The sequence below is a fragment of the Syzygium oleosum genome, unplaced genomic scaffold (assembly GCF_021117445.2).
Source record: "Syzygium oleosum isolate NSW1041296 unplaced genomic scaffold, Sole_v2.1 Sole_v2.17, whole genome shotgun sequence".
Lineage (NCBI taxonomy): Eukaryota > Viridiplantae > Streptophyta > Magnoliopsida > Myrtales > Myrtaceae > Syzygium > Syzygium oleosum.
This window is the reverse complement of record NW_026607501.1, coordinates 4,459,386-4,475,726: the sequence shown is the minus strand read 5'-3', so window position 1 is coordinate 4,475,726 and position 16,341 is coordinate 4,459,386. Positions and strand designations below refer to the sequence as shown.

Here is a 16,341-nt window from a genome sequence, read left to right as displayed (position 1 = left end):
AGACCAGTTGAACGGATCGGGTATGGGTCGGGTCGAAATTAGTTCGATCTAAATTGATCCATTTAACCCGTTTTGACTCATTAATAGGTACCGATTATTCCACCAAGGAGCAGGGTACGTACATGATATAGTGGCCGGACTCGAACTAAGTATTGGCAACTTTGACTCTAGTAAAGTCCCTTGGCTTCAATGCAACCAAGTCGTAACATTCTCATAAAAGGAAACCTCTTGTAAGATTTGCCGATTTCCACGGAATACGCTGCTCATATCCACATTATAACTGGTTTCCTGGTTATATTCAACACAAATCTAATGATTCATGCCCGACCCAACAATACACAATGCATACCCGATCCGACCCATACCCAACAATACCCAACGCATATTCGACCCAACCCATATTGCTAAAACACTTCTATATAAAAACTTATACACAAATTAATATGTGAGCACGAAATAGGGTGAGAGAGAGAAAGAGTTATAGAGATGGATTGAGTCTAAGTAAGTTGTGACCAATTTAACACTCATATTATTTTAAGCCTTACCATTCCAAACTCATCTTTGATCTATTTAATAAATATAATTAATCCATATAACAACTCAGTTCATCAAATATGGATTAAAAAATTGGTTTATATCCCATTTTGACAGATTTAATATAAATTAACTTATAAAATCAGCTTAAAATTACTGTACAATTCGTAGCGCTCAGTAAGAATTTATTAGATTATTTATGTTCCATTTGTTTTGCTTAAAATGAATAATATGAAAAATATTTTCCTTAAAATGATTATCGATATTTTCATCGTTCACAAAAGTGTATAAATATAGATTGTTATCGATAATGAAAACATTTTTTATCAACTAATCATGTCAAGCAATACAAGCATTGTTCGGAAAATGCTTTCCCGATCATTCATTTGCCGTGAAACAAAGAGAGCCTTAATAAATCGATAGTATTGACCGATCTTATACCAAATACACTCCGAAAGCCTTATTATAACATATATTCTGGCACGAGAAGTGTGACACCGGAACTTATGGTGTAACTCAAACCGCCTCTCGGGCCCTGGCCACCTTGTTCACGACTTGAGGATCGACCTTAGTCATCGGCGCGTCGCCCGCTATGGCCCGTCGATTCGACGTGCAAGACTTGTAACTACCATTCTTGGCAGTTGATTTCCCATCATCTGCACAAAAATCTAGTGGGGCTCAGCAGCAAAAGATCTTCTAGGATTGAAGCAAGGGAGGGACAAAAAGCATGAGAACGAAGTATATCTCGAGCTTGTGTGGATGTTATGTGTTTCTTTTCCGTGCCCTGGTCCTTCGACAACAAGTTGTTCCAAAAAGCATTTTGACCGCTGGTGGGTGATGAGATTTGTCTGCATCAGCTACACAGCAGATCGAATCAAAGAACGGTAGTGTCATTTTGATGGTGAAACTACGGATTGGAGCTGAATTCAGAGGTTTCCAAGGCCCTGCTGGAGGCGAAAAGCTGTTGGGCTGTACCAGTGGAACCATTACATGATAATCAGAGCAAGCTTGCTGATTCTCGCTACTGTTGCAGCTCTTGCAGTTTCTAGTAATGGCGTCGTCAAGGCTTCGAGGAGGAAACGAAAACCACATCTCGAATCATCAGGTCATTCCCTTTTTTCTGTTAAAGATTTCCTTCCCGAGTTAATCCGGAATTTGGCAAAGATGGTTTCATTTGATTCTAAATGATGGTGCTACTGCTTGCATGGTTTCAGGAGACGAAGATGCGAACCGGCAAAGTGGCCATGCTGAGGAAAAGGAGGAAATCGAGACTGCAGATGCGAGCAGGCAACGGGCGATTGCCCGGCAGGACAAGAATCCGAATGGTGTCGAAGAAGCCGAACAGATGAAGCATCTGCTTAACGACCTGAGAAGAAGAGAAATAGCAGTTGAGAATAAGCTGTTGGAGCTCTATGGGCTGAGAGAACAACATTCCTTCGTCACACATTTGAAGAGGCAATTAAGGGTCAGATCATCCGAGGTCGACATGCTGAAGGCTGCCGTTAGCACGCTCGAGGCCGAGAAAAACGACCTTGAAAAGGAGATTAGAGAGAGCTTTCTGGCGGAGAAGCAGCTAGAGACAGCGGAGAAGATGGTGAAGCAGTGGCAGGAAAAGACGAACGCCGGCGAAATCCAAATGAAGGCGCAACTAAACATGATTGAAGAGCAAGTCTACGGCTATCACAGTAAAGAAAAGGTATCTCGAGAGCCCGTGTTCGAGAGGAAGACGAAGACTATGGACAATGTGAAGCTGGAGGTCTTGGGGATGAATCGGAGGAACAAGGAGCTCGAGCTCGAAAAGAGGGAGCTAGCGCTCAAGTTGAACTCTGCTCAGGCGAAAACCACTTCCCTCTCCACCATGACAGAGGTATGGGAAAGCTTGTCATTTCTATGCTGTCTTCGAACCGGCTCCTTCTATCCGAAAGACAGCAAAACATACGTGTATTTTCTCAGGTCTGTTAGTTTTAAGGAAACATCCAAGCAACATGTTTCTGATTGATGATAATACATGATGTGTGTCAACCATGACTTGTGTTTTATGAACTCTGTTGGGATTTTAAGCCGGACATTCGTCGATTTTTATCTTTTGTGTCCGACATCATTCTCGGTGTAATTTCGGGTTTCTGCTGTGTCGTCTCGCAGAGCGAAGTGATTGCCGGGGTCAAAGAGGAGGTGAATGCCCTGAAACATGTGAACAAAGGGCTCTTGAAGCAGATAGAGACGCTACAGAAGCAGAGATTCAGCAGGGTGGAAGAGCTGGTGTACCAAAAGTGGCTCAACAGTTGCTTGAGATTCGAAATCCAAGATTACCGAACCCCGCCCCGTACTCCCAAATCCACCAGTCGCGCCACATCTGACAGCGCCGATTCTTCTCCGACCTCCACGGAGAGCCGCGAAATCGATGATACAAGCTCAACCCTTGAAAGCACTGCAGGTAGCCAAAGCAGCATAAGCAAAAGCGAGAGATCTAGCCTGATCACTAAGATAAAGAGGTGGAACAAGAGTAAGAGGGACATTATAGTGGTGGATCCATCACCAGAGATGTCTCCTGGCAAGAGTTTTTGGGGAAAGACGGGATTAATCCGCGGATTTTCGATGTCGATGGTCACCGAGGGACTTTCGAAATCGAGGACCAGTAGTTATTGGAATTACAGTATTGACGCTTCTAGGAAGAAGAGCAAGAAGGATCTCGCAGAGTCCCCGAGCCCGGAGATTCGCTCCTGCCTGAGGAGAGTATCTTTCAATGACTCTGTTAGCGTTAGGAATCTAGAACCGGCGTTCGAAGATACATTAGCACCTGTCGAAATGGAACCATGTAGCCACAAAACACATGACAGGAGGTCGAGTCGGATGCTTACTACAGAATCGAGGGACAATGCAGTAAAGGTTACGGCAAAAGAACAGGTGCAAAAGCATCAGGATGTGACCGCATCGGAGGCGACCGGTTCAAGTCATCAGAGCGCGAATGAATTAGAAAAAAACGAGACAAACAAGCAAGTGGTCAGCAAGATCAGGCCAGCTCGATCACCGGATGCGCAACACGGGCAGATGAACCAGATCGAAGCTAGCTCGCCTTGCCATGTTTCTGCCTTCATCATCTTCATCTTCATACTGCTACTCATACCAAGATTTTGCTCTTGGTTGTATTTCGATTGACAGCGCATTGAACTGATCATGACAATGAAAATTTCTAGCCATTATGTTGCAATATGAGCTGATTATAGTTTAATAATAACCATCTGTGTGGAATTACTTTTACTTTTTATTTTTTTACTTAAGCTAAATTTTATAGCTCACATATTTTTGTAAATGCACATATGAATTATACATAATTTTTTGAAATTTGAATAATCCTTTAAATTTTGATGGGAAAAAAGCACTTGTTGCTTTTATTTTTAAGTCCAAATAAACACTTAATTCCATTTATTAAAAAAAGAGAAAAAAAAAAACACTACCCAAGCGTTCCATATACATGGTTTGGGCCCTATTGGGCCTTCTAGTATCGCTCCGTCCAAAACGGGATCCGAAATGGGCCGCTTTGAACTGAGCCACGGCCCACGGGCCATGCGCTTGTTTATAATCCAAACCGCGCTTCTTCACGACGTCGTTTCATGTTGCGCGAATATTTTCCATCTTGCTCCCGGCGATCCGATTGCTGCCGCGGGTTTCGGAGGGAATTGAGGTTCTCGACAGAAGCGTCCCGTTGTCCCATCTGCTGTGCATTGCCCTTCTTGGTTGCTCTCGCTCCATAATTCCAATATGGTACTCTCTCTCTCTCTCTCTCTAAACGCCTTCGATCCTCTTCGCAATTGTCCGAATTAGATACTTGATTTATCGTATCTGATATGAGATTATGTTCTCGCAAAAGACGGAACGATGGATAATTAGCATTGAGATGTGGATTTTCTTTTTTTTGCGTGAATTGAGATGTGGATTGAGCTGCTCGATTTATCTCTAATTTACTTATCCAACAAGTTTAATCGCGATCGACTCTTAAAAGTCCGTGCAATGCGAATCTTTTTGCATAGGGTAGGGATTGGAATGTTTTCTCTTTGTCGCAAAATAAGGCACGAAAAACTCTACAAGGGCGATGTTGTTGCATTGACGGTTTTATTCTACTTTTTGTACACCATGCAATATAGCTCTTCTTTCTGAGGGAAAATTTCAAATAAGGACATGAAATGTCATTATTTTCTCAAATAAGAGCTTGAAGTTGATCTTTTGTCAAATAAGGGCTGAAGTGACCGTCAATCTCAAATAAGAGTCTGAAGTGATTATAACAGTTTCAAATAAGGGCCTGACCTCGCCGATCGTTGACCGGCTAAATATTCCAACCAGTCAAGGCATTTTCATCCAAAGATAATTTTAATTTTAAATTATTTTTTCTTTTTCTCATTTCTATTTTCTTCTTTTCAGACCCTCGCCAGATCTAGACAAGGCAACCCTCACCTATGGCTTTCGAGAGCGGCCTCGCCCAGGTGAGACATTCCCTTGCCTACAGCTTGTGAGGGCAATCCTCGCTCAACCCTCTTCGAGCATCGCCAGTGACCACCCATCAATTAAGATCGATTATTGACGAAGAAGAAAGAAAAAACCATAAAAAAGAAAAAAGAAAAAAAAGGGTAAATGACGAAAATGCCATTAACTAGCCAGAAAATCAGGCTCTCCTTTAAAACTCACATAACCATCTCATGTCTTTATTCGAAACAAAAGTCACTTCAACCCCTTTTTTTGAGAAAATGAGGGCAACCGAGCCTTTATTTGGAATTCTCCCTCTTTCTCATGATGTCCAAGTTGCGCTCGAGTAATTTGTCCAAACTTCTAAATCTTTGGTCTACACGAAATAATGACAAGCTCGACAAAATACTTAGATAAATTAATTATCTAATTACAGGAAAATTCTCGAAGTCATCAAAATTAATTGTACGATTAATAAGTACCTCTCTTTTTATGGCTAATCATCACTTACCCTCCAACTAGTACTTTAGGCAAATTTAATTGCAGATTAATAATAATTCATCATGCATGAATAACAAACAATCTTCTATAATCCCCTCAATTAAATTTGTGGTCAAAAAAAGGTAAAGTTCCCACGTTACAGGCGGGCATCAGCATCGCCCCCCTACGTGCTCCACGGTTCCCACACGTGTCAACTCGCATGCCTCCGCCGCGGAGCACCTTCTTCACACGTGTCAGCCCGCGTCCGCCACAGTCGCCTAACACTTAGAAAAAAAAAAAAAAAAAAAAAGCACTCTGTTTCCCCTGCCTCTTCTCTCCGCTCCCCTGCTCTCATCTCCTTCTTTGAAGCCAAGCTCTCCCGATCCTCAACAATGGCCGACCTCCAGGTAGTACCTCCCAGGCCCTCCGCCGCTCACGGCGCTTCCGTCTTCCACAAGCTGCACGAGCACGCGCCGGGCGGCTCGGCCCACCTCCTCGGGTTCCTCGCCCTCGTCGTCGCCGACGCCGTGTTGCTCCTCCTGATCGGCCTCACCATCACCGCCGCCGTCGTGGGCCTGATCCTCCTGGCGCCGCTGGTCATCGTCTCGAGCCCCGTGTGGGTCCCGATCGCCGCCGTCCTGTTCGTGGCGGTCGCCGCCGTGCTGTCCGCGTGCGGGTTCGGGGTCATCGCGCTGGCCGGCGTGTCGTGGCTGTACAAGTACTTCACGGGGTCCGACCTGTCGGGCGTGGGTCGGGGAGCCAATGCCAGGACTGGTCATGTCAAGGACTATGCCGGGGAGGCTTTTGCAAAGTAAAGGTCGAAAGGTGAGCCATTTGGGGGGGTGTTCCTATAGTCATTTGCTTTTGCTTCTCGTCATCTTAATCTCGTCGTGCGCGCGCACACACGGTTCCTGGGGCTGCTTTCTCTTTCGCTGCTGTTCAAGAGTTTCTTTCTGCCCGCGGCTGTGTTTGCGCCTGTGGAAAATGGAGAAACGCGGAGGACATGCAGACAAAGGACATCACATCGACCTGTCCTTGTTCTTGTAAGAAAAAAACAGCAAGTGTGTTTGACAATTGAGAATGTGAACAGAGTAGTCTTTTTTGTTCCGTCTGATGCCTACTCCTTCTCCTGTGTCCCGGAGTGGGACTCCGACCACCTTTTGTTGACTCTGCTCCAACGGGCTTCGTCGAGTCAACTCCAAAAAAGTCGAAGTCAACCGACGAGCAGGGGCCATGTAGGGGCCAAGGATCAACATTAAAGAACAGGCCTCTTTCTTGAACTTTGACTTGAATCCTGAGGTTTCCTGTGGTCAGACATAGTGTCGGCGAGTGCCCACGAGCCCTCTTAGTTTTACCGCTCTAGAAGCTGAAAAGCTGGTCTTCTTGTGGGAGTCGCGGAACGTTGAAGCGTTTTGCGACCGCTGTTTACTCGCTGTTCGAGCTTGAACGAACGATTTCCATGGCGATTACGTGAAACGCACGCGTGGCTCGGCAGGAAGAAAAGAAATCGCCGAGAATGTTTCTGGGTCGTTGTCGTTTTTGACGAGGCGAGGGTAGAAGAATGCAAAACTGGGTCGTTCTTAATTTTGGCGTGCAAATTTTGAAGTCTCTGATGATATATCCACGTGTTCTCTCGTTCTGCAGATCAATTGCTTGCTTAAGACTTGCCATTTTTACTAATTGAATGTAGAATCGGCAGCGGTCAAATTGGTAGGTCAAGTCGAAAATGCACCCGTCCAAATTAATCCATTTAGCTCGTTTTTTTATTTATTTTTATACAATACAAATCTAGTGACATGTATCATATCCAATCCATACACCAATCCATACACCAAATTTATATCCGATCCGACACATATTGCTAAATTACTTCCATATTTAATTTAATTTTAAAAAATTCATATCAAAACTCAATTGCGAAATTGAGTGACAGCGAGAGAAAGACGTACATGTGAGTGTGAGTTGGGTCTAAATAAATTATGAATTTATTTAATATTCGCGTTATTTTGGGCTTTTATAATTTTAAATTTATTTACGATTCATTTATTGAATATAATTAATTTGTATAATAAGTCAAATCTATCGAATAATGGTCCATAAGCCTTTATTGTTCTTCGGCCGAGATCGTCCATGGTGCGGCATCCGTTGGATCGCGGAAGGAAGATGTGGACCTTTGAAAATATAACAGGTCAAAAGTCACTCGAACCGTTCACATGAATCATCATCGTTGATCTTCTCTCGTGCAATCTGAACCGTTTGTTTGGTGGGGGCGGCCACGTCACCGATTTTTTTTTTTAAAATTGTTGATTTGTTTTACGAAACACGAAATCACTCATGCATATAAAACATTATCATCACTTGTTAGGAGGTAACCAACATTATAAAGCTATCATCAATTGTTAAAAGTTGCAAATGCATTTGGGAATCATCATATGTTATCGAAAAATTATTGCTTTCCTACTATAATCTACTATGGCATTTCAAAAATTACCATCTCGTTAGAAATTACAGACGCCTTTGAAAAATTGCCGTCATTAATGGCAGGATTAAATTTGAATGTAAACCCGAGATGCCTCAACTTTGTTGGGACATCTAACAAAATAGTTGGCAATTTGTGTTCTTTGTATCATGATCGTGTTTGCAATTCGTATCTCTACTCGTGTCAGCATCAAATGTCGTAATTAATAAAACTTACAATGAAAAACGTATCAATTTGAGTCAACATATAGGAATCGTTTCTATAAGGGTATCTCTAGTTATTCGACCTTAACACGACACGAATCTTCTTTGTAATTCGTTAACAAAAAAAATACCGAAAAAGTCATAAACCTATTGCAACTAGATCAATTTAGTTCTAAACCTTTCAATTGAACCAAATTGATCATAAACATTTCAATTTGATCAATTTCCGATATAAATTTACCGGATGAACTCAATTGGCAAAACGTGAAAAGGATTTAGAACTAAATTAGTCCAATTGAAAAATTCATGATTGAATTGCTATCAATACAATAAGTTTATAACTTTTCTTTATATTTCGTGAACAGAAGGACCGTCTCGAGATATCCAGCCTTAACACGACACGAACCGTCGCAGGTGAACGACTACTGAATAGTGTATTATTGTGGGTATAGAACCAAGTGATGCACGCTAAAAAGCCTACAATCCTGACGATACACGACTATTTCAATCTTGGCGGCGCCTGGAATCAGTCTCGTCAGACCTTCATCTGTCTCTCTCTCGCATCTGGGCGAATAAAAAACAAACAAAAGGCCGAGCAACTTCTGTCGTCTTTTCCTCTGCCAATCAGAAGCAAAGTTCCTTTCTGAACCCTCTCGAGCTTTCGACGATGCAGTAAAGATCAGACGGTTTAACCCGTTGAAATGATAGGTGAATTCTAGTTCACGACAGAGATTAAAACTTACAACATTTGGTGAAGGGACGGCCCCAAAAAACATCATGGAACGAAAACCAATTCCTGTCTGAAACGTTTTTGTACAGACAAATTCCTCAGAACCTCTCGTCTAATCACAGGGGCAAAACACAGACGACCACGCTCCAAACACAAAAACGAAGAAGAAGAAGTTACACTGGAACACAGCCCTTGACAGGGGATCACATGCTGATATGGTGCTGCTGTAGAGTTTTCTTCTGGGTTACTTCCCTAGCCCGCCGAAGTCGAATTTGCTGACCCGGCCCTCCTCCGGGCGGGCGCGGGCGAGGTACCCGGGCAAGGGGCTGGCGCGGGGCGACCGGAGGGGCAGCTGGTCGACCTTCTTCCCGCTCTCGTCGTAGTAGATCACCCCGGAGAAGTCCAGCGGCTGGCACTTGTCCCCCATCAGGATGCTCCGCTGCCACACCCCGCCGTCCCCGAAGCCGAACTCCTCGGAGTCCGCCTCGGAGTCCTCCCCGTGGGCCGAGCCCTTCCTGGTCCTGTGCACGAACGCGATCGCCTTGTTGCTTATGCTCGAGAGGAGCTTCTTCGGGCGCATCAGCGGCGAGCTCGGCACCGCCGCCGCCGCCGGCGATGATGATCTCGGCGTGAACTTGCACCGGTCGCGCTTGTGGGGCACGAGCTTCTTCGAGACTTCGCCGGCCTTCTTCGCCCACGACGACACGAGGGCCGGGACGGAGACGGCGAGGCCGAGGGCGGGCCGCCTGTGATGGGAGGCGCCGGAGTCCGTCTCCGGCGGCGGCACCGCCTCCTGGGCTTGAACCATTTCCGGGACCGGAGGATACGACGATCGAAGCTAGGAAATGGTGTGGACGTGACTTTGTGTGTGTGCCTTGGAAAAGCTTAGTACAGGTTTCGAACGAAGGAGTGTTATATACAGGTGAGGTAAAAGAGAGGGGTGCAGGTGACCGGTGATAGCCGGTGGCTTTCGTTTGACTACGTCTTCTCGTGGGATTTTCTCGACTAATTTGTAGAGATTTCGTGGATAATTTAATTGCAGAAAAATAGAATAATTACAAGGCTGGAAAAAAAAATGAGATGAATTTGATTTTCCAAAATCCCTAGTGCTTGGGGCAATTAGTTAATGCCCGAACGCATACCGAACAACGCTATGGAAAAACGACACGACCATAAGCTGCGGTTTTTCTCAGTGCGTGTTGACTCCGAACCTGATGAAGAGTTCTAAAATCTTGGTCCCAACTGCCTACTTCAAGTGTACTTTTGCATTAAAATTCCTTCATAAGAACGGTTTGAAAAGCGATCATTTTTAAAAAAATATTTTTCAAATCGATCATTTTTTGTCAAATAAATAGAGCTTTGCTGTGAGATTATGTAGGACTACTGTCGGCTGTTATGAAAATTTAGGTTGTTAGATGAAGGGACGAGTTAATAATTAATTATTTTGAAGCTTAGAGAGTTCAATATAAAGGTTTAGTAGACAAGCGATGCGGAATGCTAGAACGCTGCACCTCACATGCAAGTCGAATTTGGAACGGCCCGTGAAATTTGACTGGTAGGGGGCCGTATAAGCGGAACGAACTTAGGGTAGAATTGGCTCTTTTACCTCGTCAGTCCGTAGGCTAACAATTAGGCCATTCCTTGCATTAATTACGACTCTTCGATTAATCATCACGACTAAAAACGTTCCCAATCGAAAATAATAAATAAATAAAAATATAATAATTCTCTTGGAGCTAGGGGTGAGCAAAAGAAACCGCCCGGACTGAACTGGACTGGCCAAGTCTAGGTGGTTCCCAGTTCCATAAAATTAGAACCGGTGAATTTCGATCTAGTTCCACTCGAACCGGATAGATTTTTATTTTATTTTTTTTATTTCTTAAAAATCTGTAGAAAAAACTGTAATCTATATATCATTTCACAAAGGAAAGTCCTTTAAGACTGGAGCAACTATGCTATGCACGTGAGCAAGATGACACGAACGAATCAAAATACAATAATAGTCGCTCATTCCAATCAAATTCTACCACAAATCGAAAAATTCTCTGTGAAACCTACTATGCTACTCATATCTCATTGATTGTAGAAACGCATCAATTAAATTTCATCTTATATATCAACAATAACTAAATAAATAAACAAACTAAATATGACACCGGTTTCATTGGCCCACCCGATTACCGGACCGGATCGGTCGGTCCGGTTCTTGATTTCTGGGCGGGACCGAAATGCTGGTCTCGCCCGGAAACCGATCTTCCCTGCTTACAGCACTTACTAAGGTTCAGAAAAGTAAAAATTTGGGAAGTGGGAGTCTTTCATTCTTATTTTTTGGTTCAGTAATTTACCTGCAACGTGTGCATTTTCCCTTCAAGGTTTGTCTCAATAAATGTTCTAACTGTCTTTCTATACCTTGATCAGTGCTTTCAGAATGGTCACTTAAGTCAGAAGCCAATGGAAAATTTCAGTGCCACTTCGATCACACTAAGGATTAAACGTTAAAATATAAGGTGGGAGTCGGCGTGGTAGCCCACTTTAATATTGCCAAGTTAGACTCCACGTGTCAGAGTCTGATTGGATAGGCGAAGTTCAAGAGCACACGGCAGTGAAGCACCAGATAAATAGTGGAATTCCACGCGCTATCGCACTACTGAGGGGAGAATTGCATTTTGTGCCCGAGACTTTTGAGATCGTGGCAACTTGCCCCTTGACTTTTCGTATTCTTGCAATTTTACCCCGGCCTTTTGAAGCAGGTGGCAATTTGCCCCATGGTATTGGCTCCAGCCAAATTTTTTCTCGCATATATGATCACGTGACTGCACACGATCAGTTATAGAAGGCAAAATGGTCACATATCATCTGCACGTAAGAGAAAAAAAAAAAAAGATATGGATTACACAATTTTTTTAAGATTGTGGCAAATTGCCCCCTGAATTATTTATTTTTGCAATTTGACCCCCGGCTTTTTGAAGTTGGTGGCAATGTGCCCCCCAAGTATTGACCTCCGGCCAAATTTTTCTCACATATATAACGATGTGACTCCACATGATTAGATACAAAAGGCAAAACGATCACACATCCTCTGTATGTGAGAAAAAAAAAAAAGACACAACATCGATTGTACAAATATATAGATCGAAACTATATATCCATGTGCATTTGGTGTTGACTCCGGTCAATTCTCCTTGGGATTTTAGTCACACGACTTCATGTGCGATCTCTTCATGAATCATTCTTCTATTTTTTTATACGTATATACATATATGACGAATTTGCCATCCATAATCAATCACTGCTTTCACGTGGTCGGAGTCAACGCCGGGAGACACGTTGCGACCGATTTCTAAAGCTCGAGGGGAGCAAATTGCAGAAATCGAAATGCCGGGAGACAATTTTCGAATAACCCTAAAAACCTGGGGGGGCATTGTATAATTTGACCCAGCACTGAGGTTGGCGATATTTAGGCACGAACTTGGAGGGGAGTGGTGGTCGAGTCAACGGAGAGGATGGATGAGGTCGACATCACAAGTCAACCTCGAAGCATTTGCCTTTCCTTCCAGGTAGTGGGCATGCGTGGGTGCGTTCCGATCGTTTCTTGCATCTTTTAATGTTTGAGGACCAAAATTTGCCCAACTTCCCAAGCTCCACAATTTGTGTGCTGCTCGTTTCAAATGGGTCCACTACTCCACGACCAAGTCTTTGCCCCTTGGAATCATCAATAACTAGAGAAAATTTCTTTCAAATCGAGGTAATAAAAATGTATGAAGTAGGAAAAATAGGCTGCGGTTATGTGCCGACGTGGTTCTCATTCTGTTGAGGATCAGAAAACTCTATGATTTATCACGATGATCGCATCATATGACTTTATTATTACCCGAAAAAATAACGATTCTTGAGGCTCGTCAAGATGGTCTTGTCTTACCCGAAAGCCCTCGGTACGTCCTTTTTGCATCCCGAATAAAAGCGGCTAAGGCAACTTACTATGATTAACTTGATTCAAATTTCAAGTCAAATCCCAATTCTATCCAGAAATTTATTTTTTTGGTCTAAAAGAAACCCTTAGCTTTCACTCTAGTCCCAATCCGCCTGCGCATTCAAATTAACTTGATTCAAATTTCAAGTCAAATCCCAATTCTATCTGGAACTTTATTTTTTGTCTAAACGAAACCCTTAGCTTTCACTCTAGTCCCAATCCGCCTGTGCATTCAAAATTTGCCACAAGTTTTTTCAAAATTATCAACATTAAGGCCAGTTAGAAGTTCATTATCAGAACCCGCGTCTTCATCAACAACATCACATTCATATGAAAAAAAAAAAAGCAATCTTCCAATGTTGGTGATCTTAAAGAAACCGGTGGCACATTTTGAACGGATGGACAGATTTAGGATTAGTGTGAAAATTGGGGAATATTTTTAGATAAAAAAAGAAGTTCGAGAGGGAATTGAGATTGGACCCAAAGTTGGGGTTTTTTTAGGGAATTAGCGCAACTTAACAATGTTATTTTTTTCTAAGTAAATTCTCTTTAAATTATAGTGCATAGAATATAAAATGGTATGGTACTTGGTCTAGCGAAGTAAAACAAGAAAGAAAAGAAAAGAAGCTAATTGCTCTTTAGTCTTGTTTATAGATAAGAAGCTAATTTTTCTTGTTCTCACAAGGTTAAAATAATTTATGATTAGGTAATAATACATATGATTAACTTGACTGATGACCTGGTCTCATGCCAAGTTCTATTCATGATTAATAACTTAATTAGTAATTTCATGATTAGGTTCAATATGATGGGGCTACTACATCTTATATTAGGAGGTGGAGTGGCCCATTTGTTAATTTTGGCATTAGTTTAAACATCATTTGATTGTCAATATGACATGGTTAAAGGATGATTAGGATAAGATTTTCCCTTCGCATTGGTCAGTAGCGTCGCCTGCCCTTTTTTGGCCTCCGCGTTATCAATTTGACTATCAATGGATCTGTCAAAACTATTTTACAAAGATCGATTTACAAATTAATGTTGAGAAACTTATGATCGATTTATTTAAGTGCGCTTTTGAAATTTGTCAAATTACTTTGCATAATAATCTTTATACGCGTAGAATAATTACTATATTCAATTTTCGCAGGATAACCGTTAAATTATTGGTCAAGGGCGATAAGAAAACAAAAACTTCCTTAAGAGGTCCAAGATTAACGCAATTGGTTGGCGGTGTCCGAGGATTTTCAGATTTAGGAACTAGAGGTCGCCTATTCAGTTCACACAAATTGCGTGCAAACTGTATCGAGCCGAAGCAACCCACACAAGTCAAAGGTCCGGACTTACTCGATTCGGGGGACTTGAATGTTTTTTCGCAAGTCTCCAAATTGCCGGGTCTAAATGCCAATACCCCCGAAGTAAAAAGAAAAGAAAAGAAAAAACCAAATCTCCTCTCTCTTAGGAAGCTGTGGGAGCCAGCTAGTTTTCCCAAAAATTTTCCAAGTACATAATTATTCTAATGAAGGTAATCAGCAGTACTCAACTTTGAAGTCACATTTCTAATCAATTAGGGTTTGACAAAGTTCAAACCAGACTGCTGTGGGTTTTCCAATGGTGGAGGGTCTCACACTCCATAGTCTTTTTTCCATGCGTGGTTGGCCGATTGTTTCTTCATAAGGGGTTGCACTCCAAATCAATATGAGCAATACCAATCCATGATTATACAATTAAACTACCCTAATCAAGAGAAATCGGTATCATTACGACCCATAATTATACATTTCGTGCCCGATTTAGCAAAGTTAAATTTGACTTTTAGAGAAATTTGGAGGTGAGCAAACCGGTCATCAAGAAATTGGTGGGGTCGTACCAAGACAATCACCCCTCTATACGTTGCAATCTCTCTAAACCCTAATCGCAAGTGGTAGGCCACCTTCCAATTCTCTAATGATGCGTGGCCTAATCAAATGATCAATGGGGCTTGTTTGGTTACCATTGTCAGTAATCTCTAATTAAAATATACCTTGATAATCAGTTCTCTTGTAAAGTAATATGATTATAGTATATGTTCTTGTCTCACACGATTGTGGATTGAATGTATATGTATAGCTGCACAAGACAAGAGAGGACTCTGAATGTGATTACATAACACCTTAGATCCTTCTCGATTTATTGTCTCGAGACAAAGGACTACCGGTTTAAGAAACGCGCCCACATGAGGATGCATGACACGTGTTCGATTTTCCATACATAGTATGATCGGGATAATTGTCTGAAAAATCCTAAACCTATTATATGGTAGCTAATTCAGTCTTAAACCTTTCAATTGTGCCATTTTAATCCTATACATCACGATGATATGACAATGTAGTCATTTCCATTAATTTTGGCCAGAAATCGTTAATGTGAATGCCGTCCATTCTACGTGAACAATTTTTTTAAAATTTTTCTAATTTATTTATCCTTTTAATCTTTCTTTTCTTTTCTTGTCTTTTTCCCTTGTTTTTTCCTTTTCGCCTGTGGTTGGCGAGGACCAGAAAAAGGAAAAGAAAGATGAAAAAAGAAAAGCAAAAAAAAAAAACTCCAAAAATCGTCTATGTCAAGTAGGACATCCGGCATCCACGTCATTGATTTCCGGTCAAAATTGACCGGAAAGACTACATTAAATTGTTTATGACTAAATTGGCCACCGTACAATAGATTTATGATTTTTTGGATAAGTTTTCCTCTTATGGCCTCGAGAAATATGACACCAGTCCACATAATTAGTGAGATATTTCACGAGATCGAGATTTATCGACTCGACGCGAGTTTCCTCGTTTAAAATGAAATTGTAATAATCATGCATTAGTTGACTTGCATAATGATGGGAGTTTCTGCCCATAAGTGGGTCATTGGAGTCGGCTGTGCATGAATGGCATAGGGACTAAGCCCGAAGCCATCAAAAGTGGTGCAATGATGTTAAATTGAACTCTTTTTGCCTTTCCATTCCCGCTCCGAGTTCAATGTTGGAAAAAATTAAAATAAAAACAAAAAAATTTCGTCATTGGGTTTGTGGTTGGTGATTTACCTATACGATCGCACTTAAATCATCACATTAATATAATGAACCTGGTTGTTCGCACGCGTGGTGAGTGGAATTAGGATTGCAGATTGAGTTTGAGCACCGAGGGTTGTTTTGGAACGAGAAGCTTCTCTGACATCGGTTGAACACGTTTTAAGCCTGGATACTGTTTTTCTGTCCATTCAAATTAATCATCACGCGTCATTCAAATTGCTAAAACATTTTTATATTTAACATAATTTAGGAAAACTCATATCCAAACTGAGGTGAGAGTTGGAGTGAGTGAGCGCGAAATTGAGAGAAGACGAGAGAAAATGAAGAAAGGTCGGTTAGATTTAAGTAAGTTGTAAACCCATTTATGATCCATTTAACATTCATATTATGTTTTAATCCATTTATGATCCATTTACCGAATATAACTAA

At 41.9% G+C, this 16,341-nt stretch overlaps 3 protein-coding genes across 3 annotated transcripts; 2 read left to right on the top strand and 1 right to left on the bottom strand.

The window, feature by feature from the left end:
* Positions 1-1,360: 1,360 nt before the first annotated feature.
* Positions 1,361-3,765, top strand: LOC115676652 (protein CHUP1, chloroplastic-like). Its single transcript, XM_030599595.2, has 3 exons — positions 1,361-1,639; positions 1,749-2,401; positions 2,677-3,765. The coding sequence occupies exons 1-3, from the start codon at positions 1,525-1,527 to the stop codon at positions 3,688-3,690; spliced, it is 1,782 nt and encodes a 593-aa protein (XP_030455455.1). The 5' UTR covers positions 1,361-1,524; the 3' UTR covers positions 3,691-3,765.
* A 2,033-nt stretch (positions 3,766-5,798) lies between these two features.
* On the top strand, positions 5,799-6,287 carry LOC115676762 (oleosin-like). Its single transcript, XM_030599746.2, has one exon. The coding sequence runs from the start codon at positions 5,865-5,867 to the stop codon at positions 6,285-6,287; it is 423 nt and encodes a 140-aa protein (XP_030455606.1). The 5' UTR covers positions 5,799-5,864.
* Positions 6,288-8,447: 2,160 nt separating this feature from the next.
* LOC115676548 (uncharacterized) lies at positions 8,448-9,783 on the bottom strand. Its single transcript, XM_030599498.2, has one exon. It carries the CDS (start codon positions 9,690-9,692, stop codon positions 9,129-9,131), a length of 564 nt encoding a protein of 187 aa, XP_030455358.1. The 5' UTR covers positions 9,693-9,783; the 3' UTR covers positions 8,448-9,128.
* Between the last annotated feature and the right edge of the window lie 6,558 nt (positions 9,784-16,341).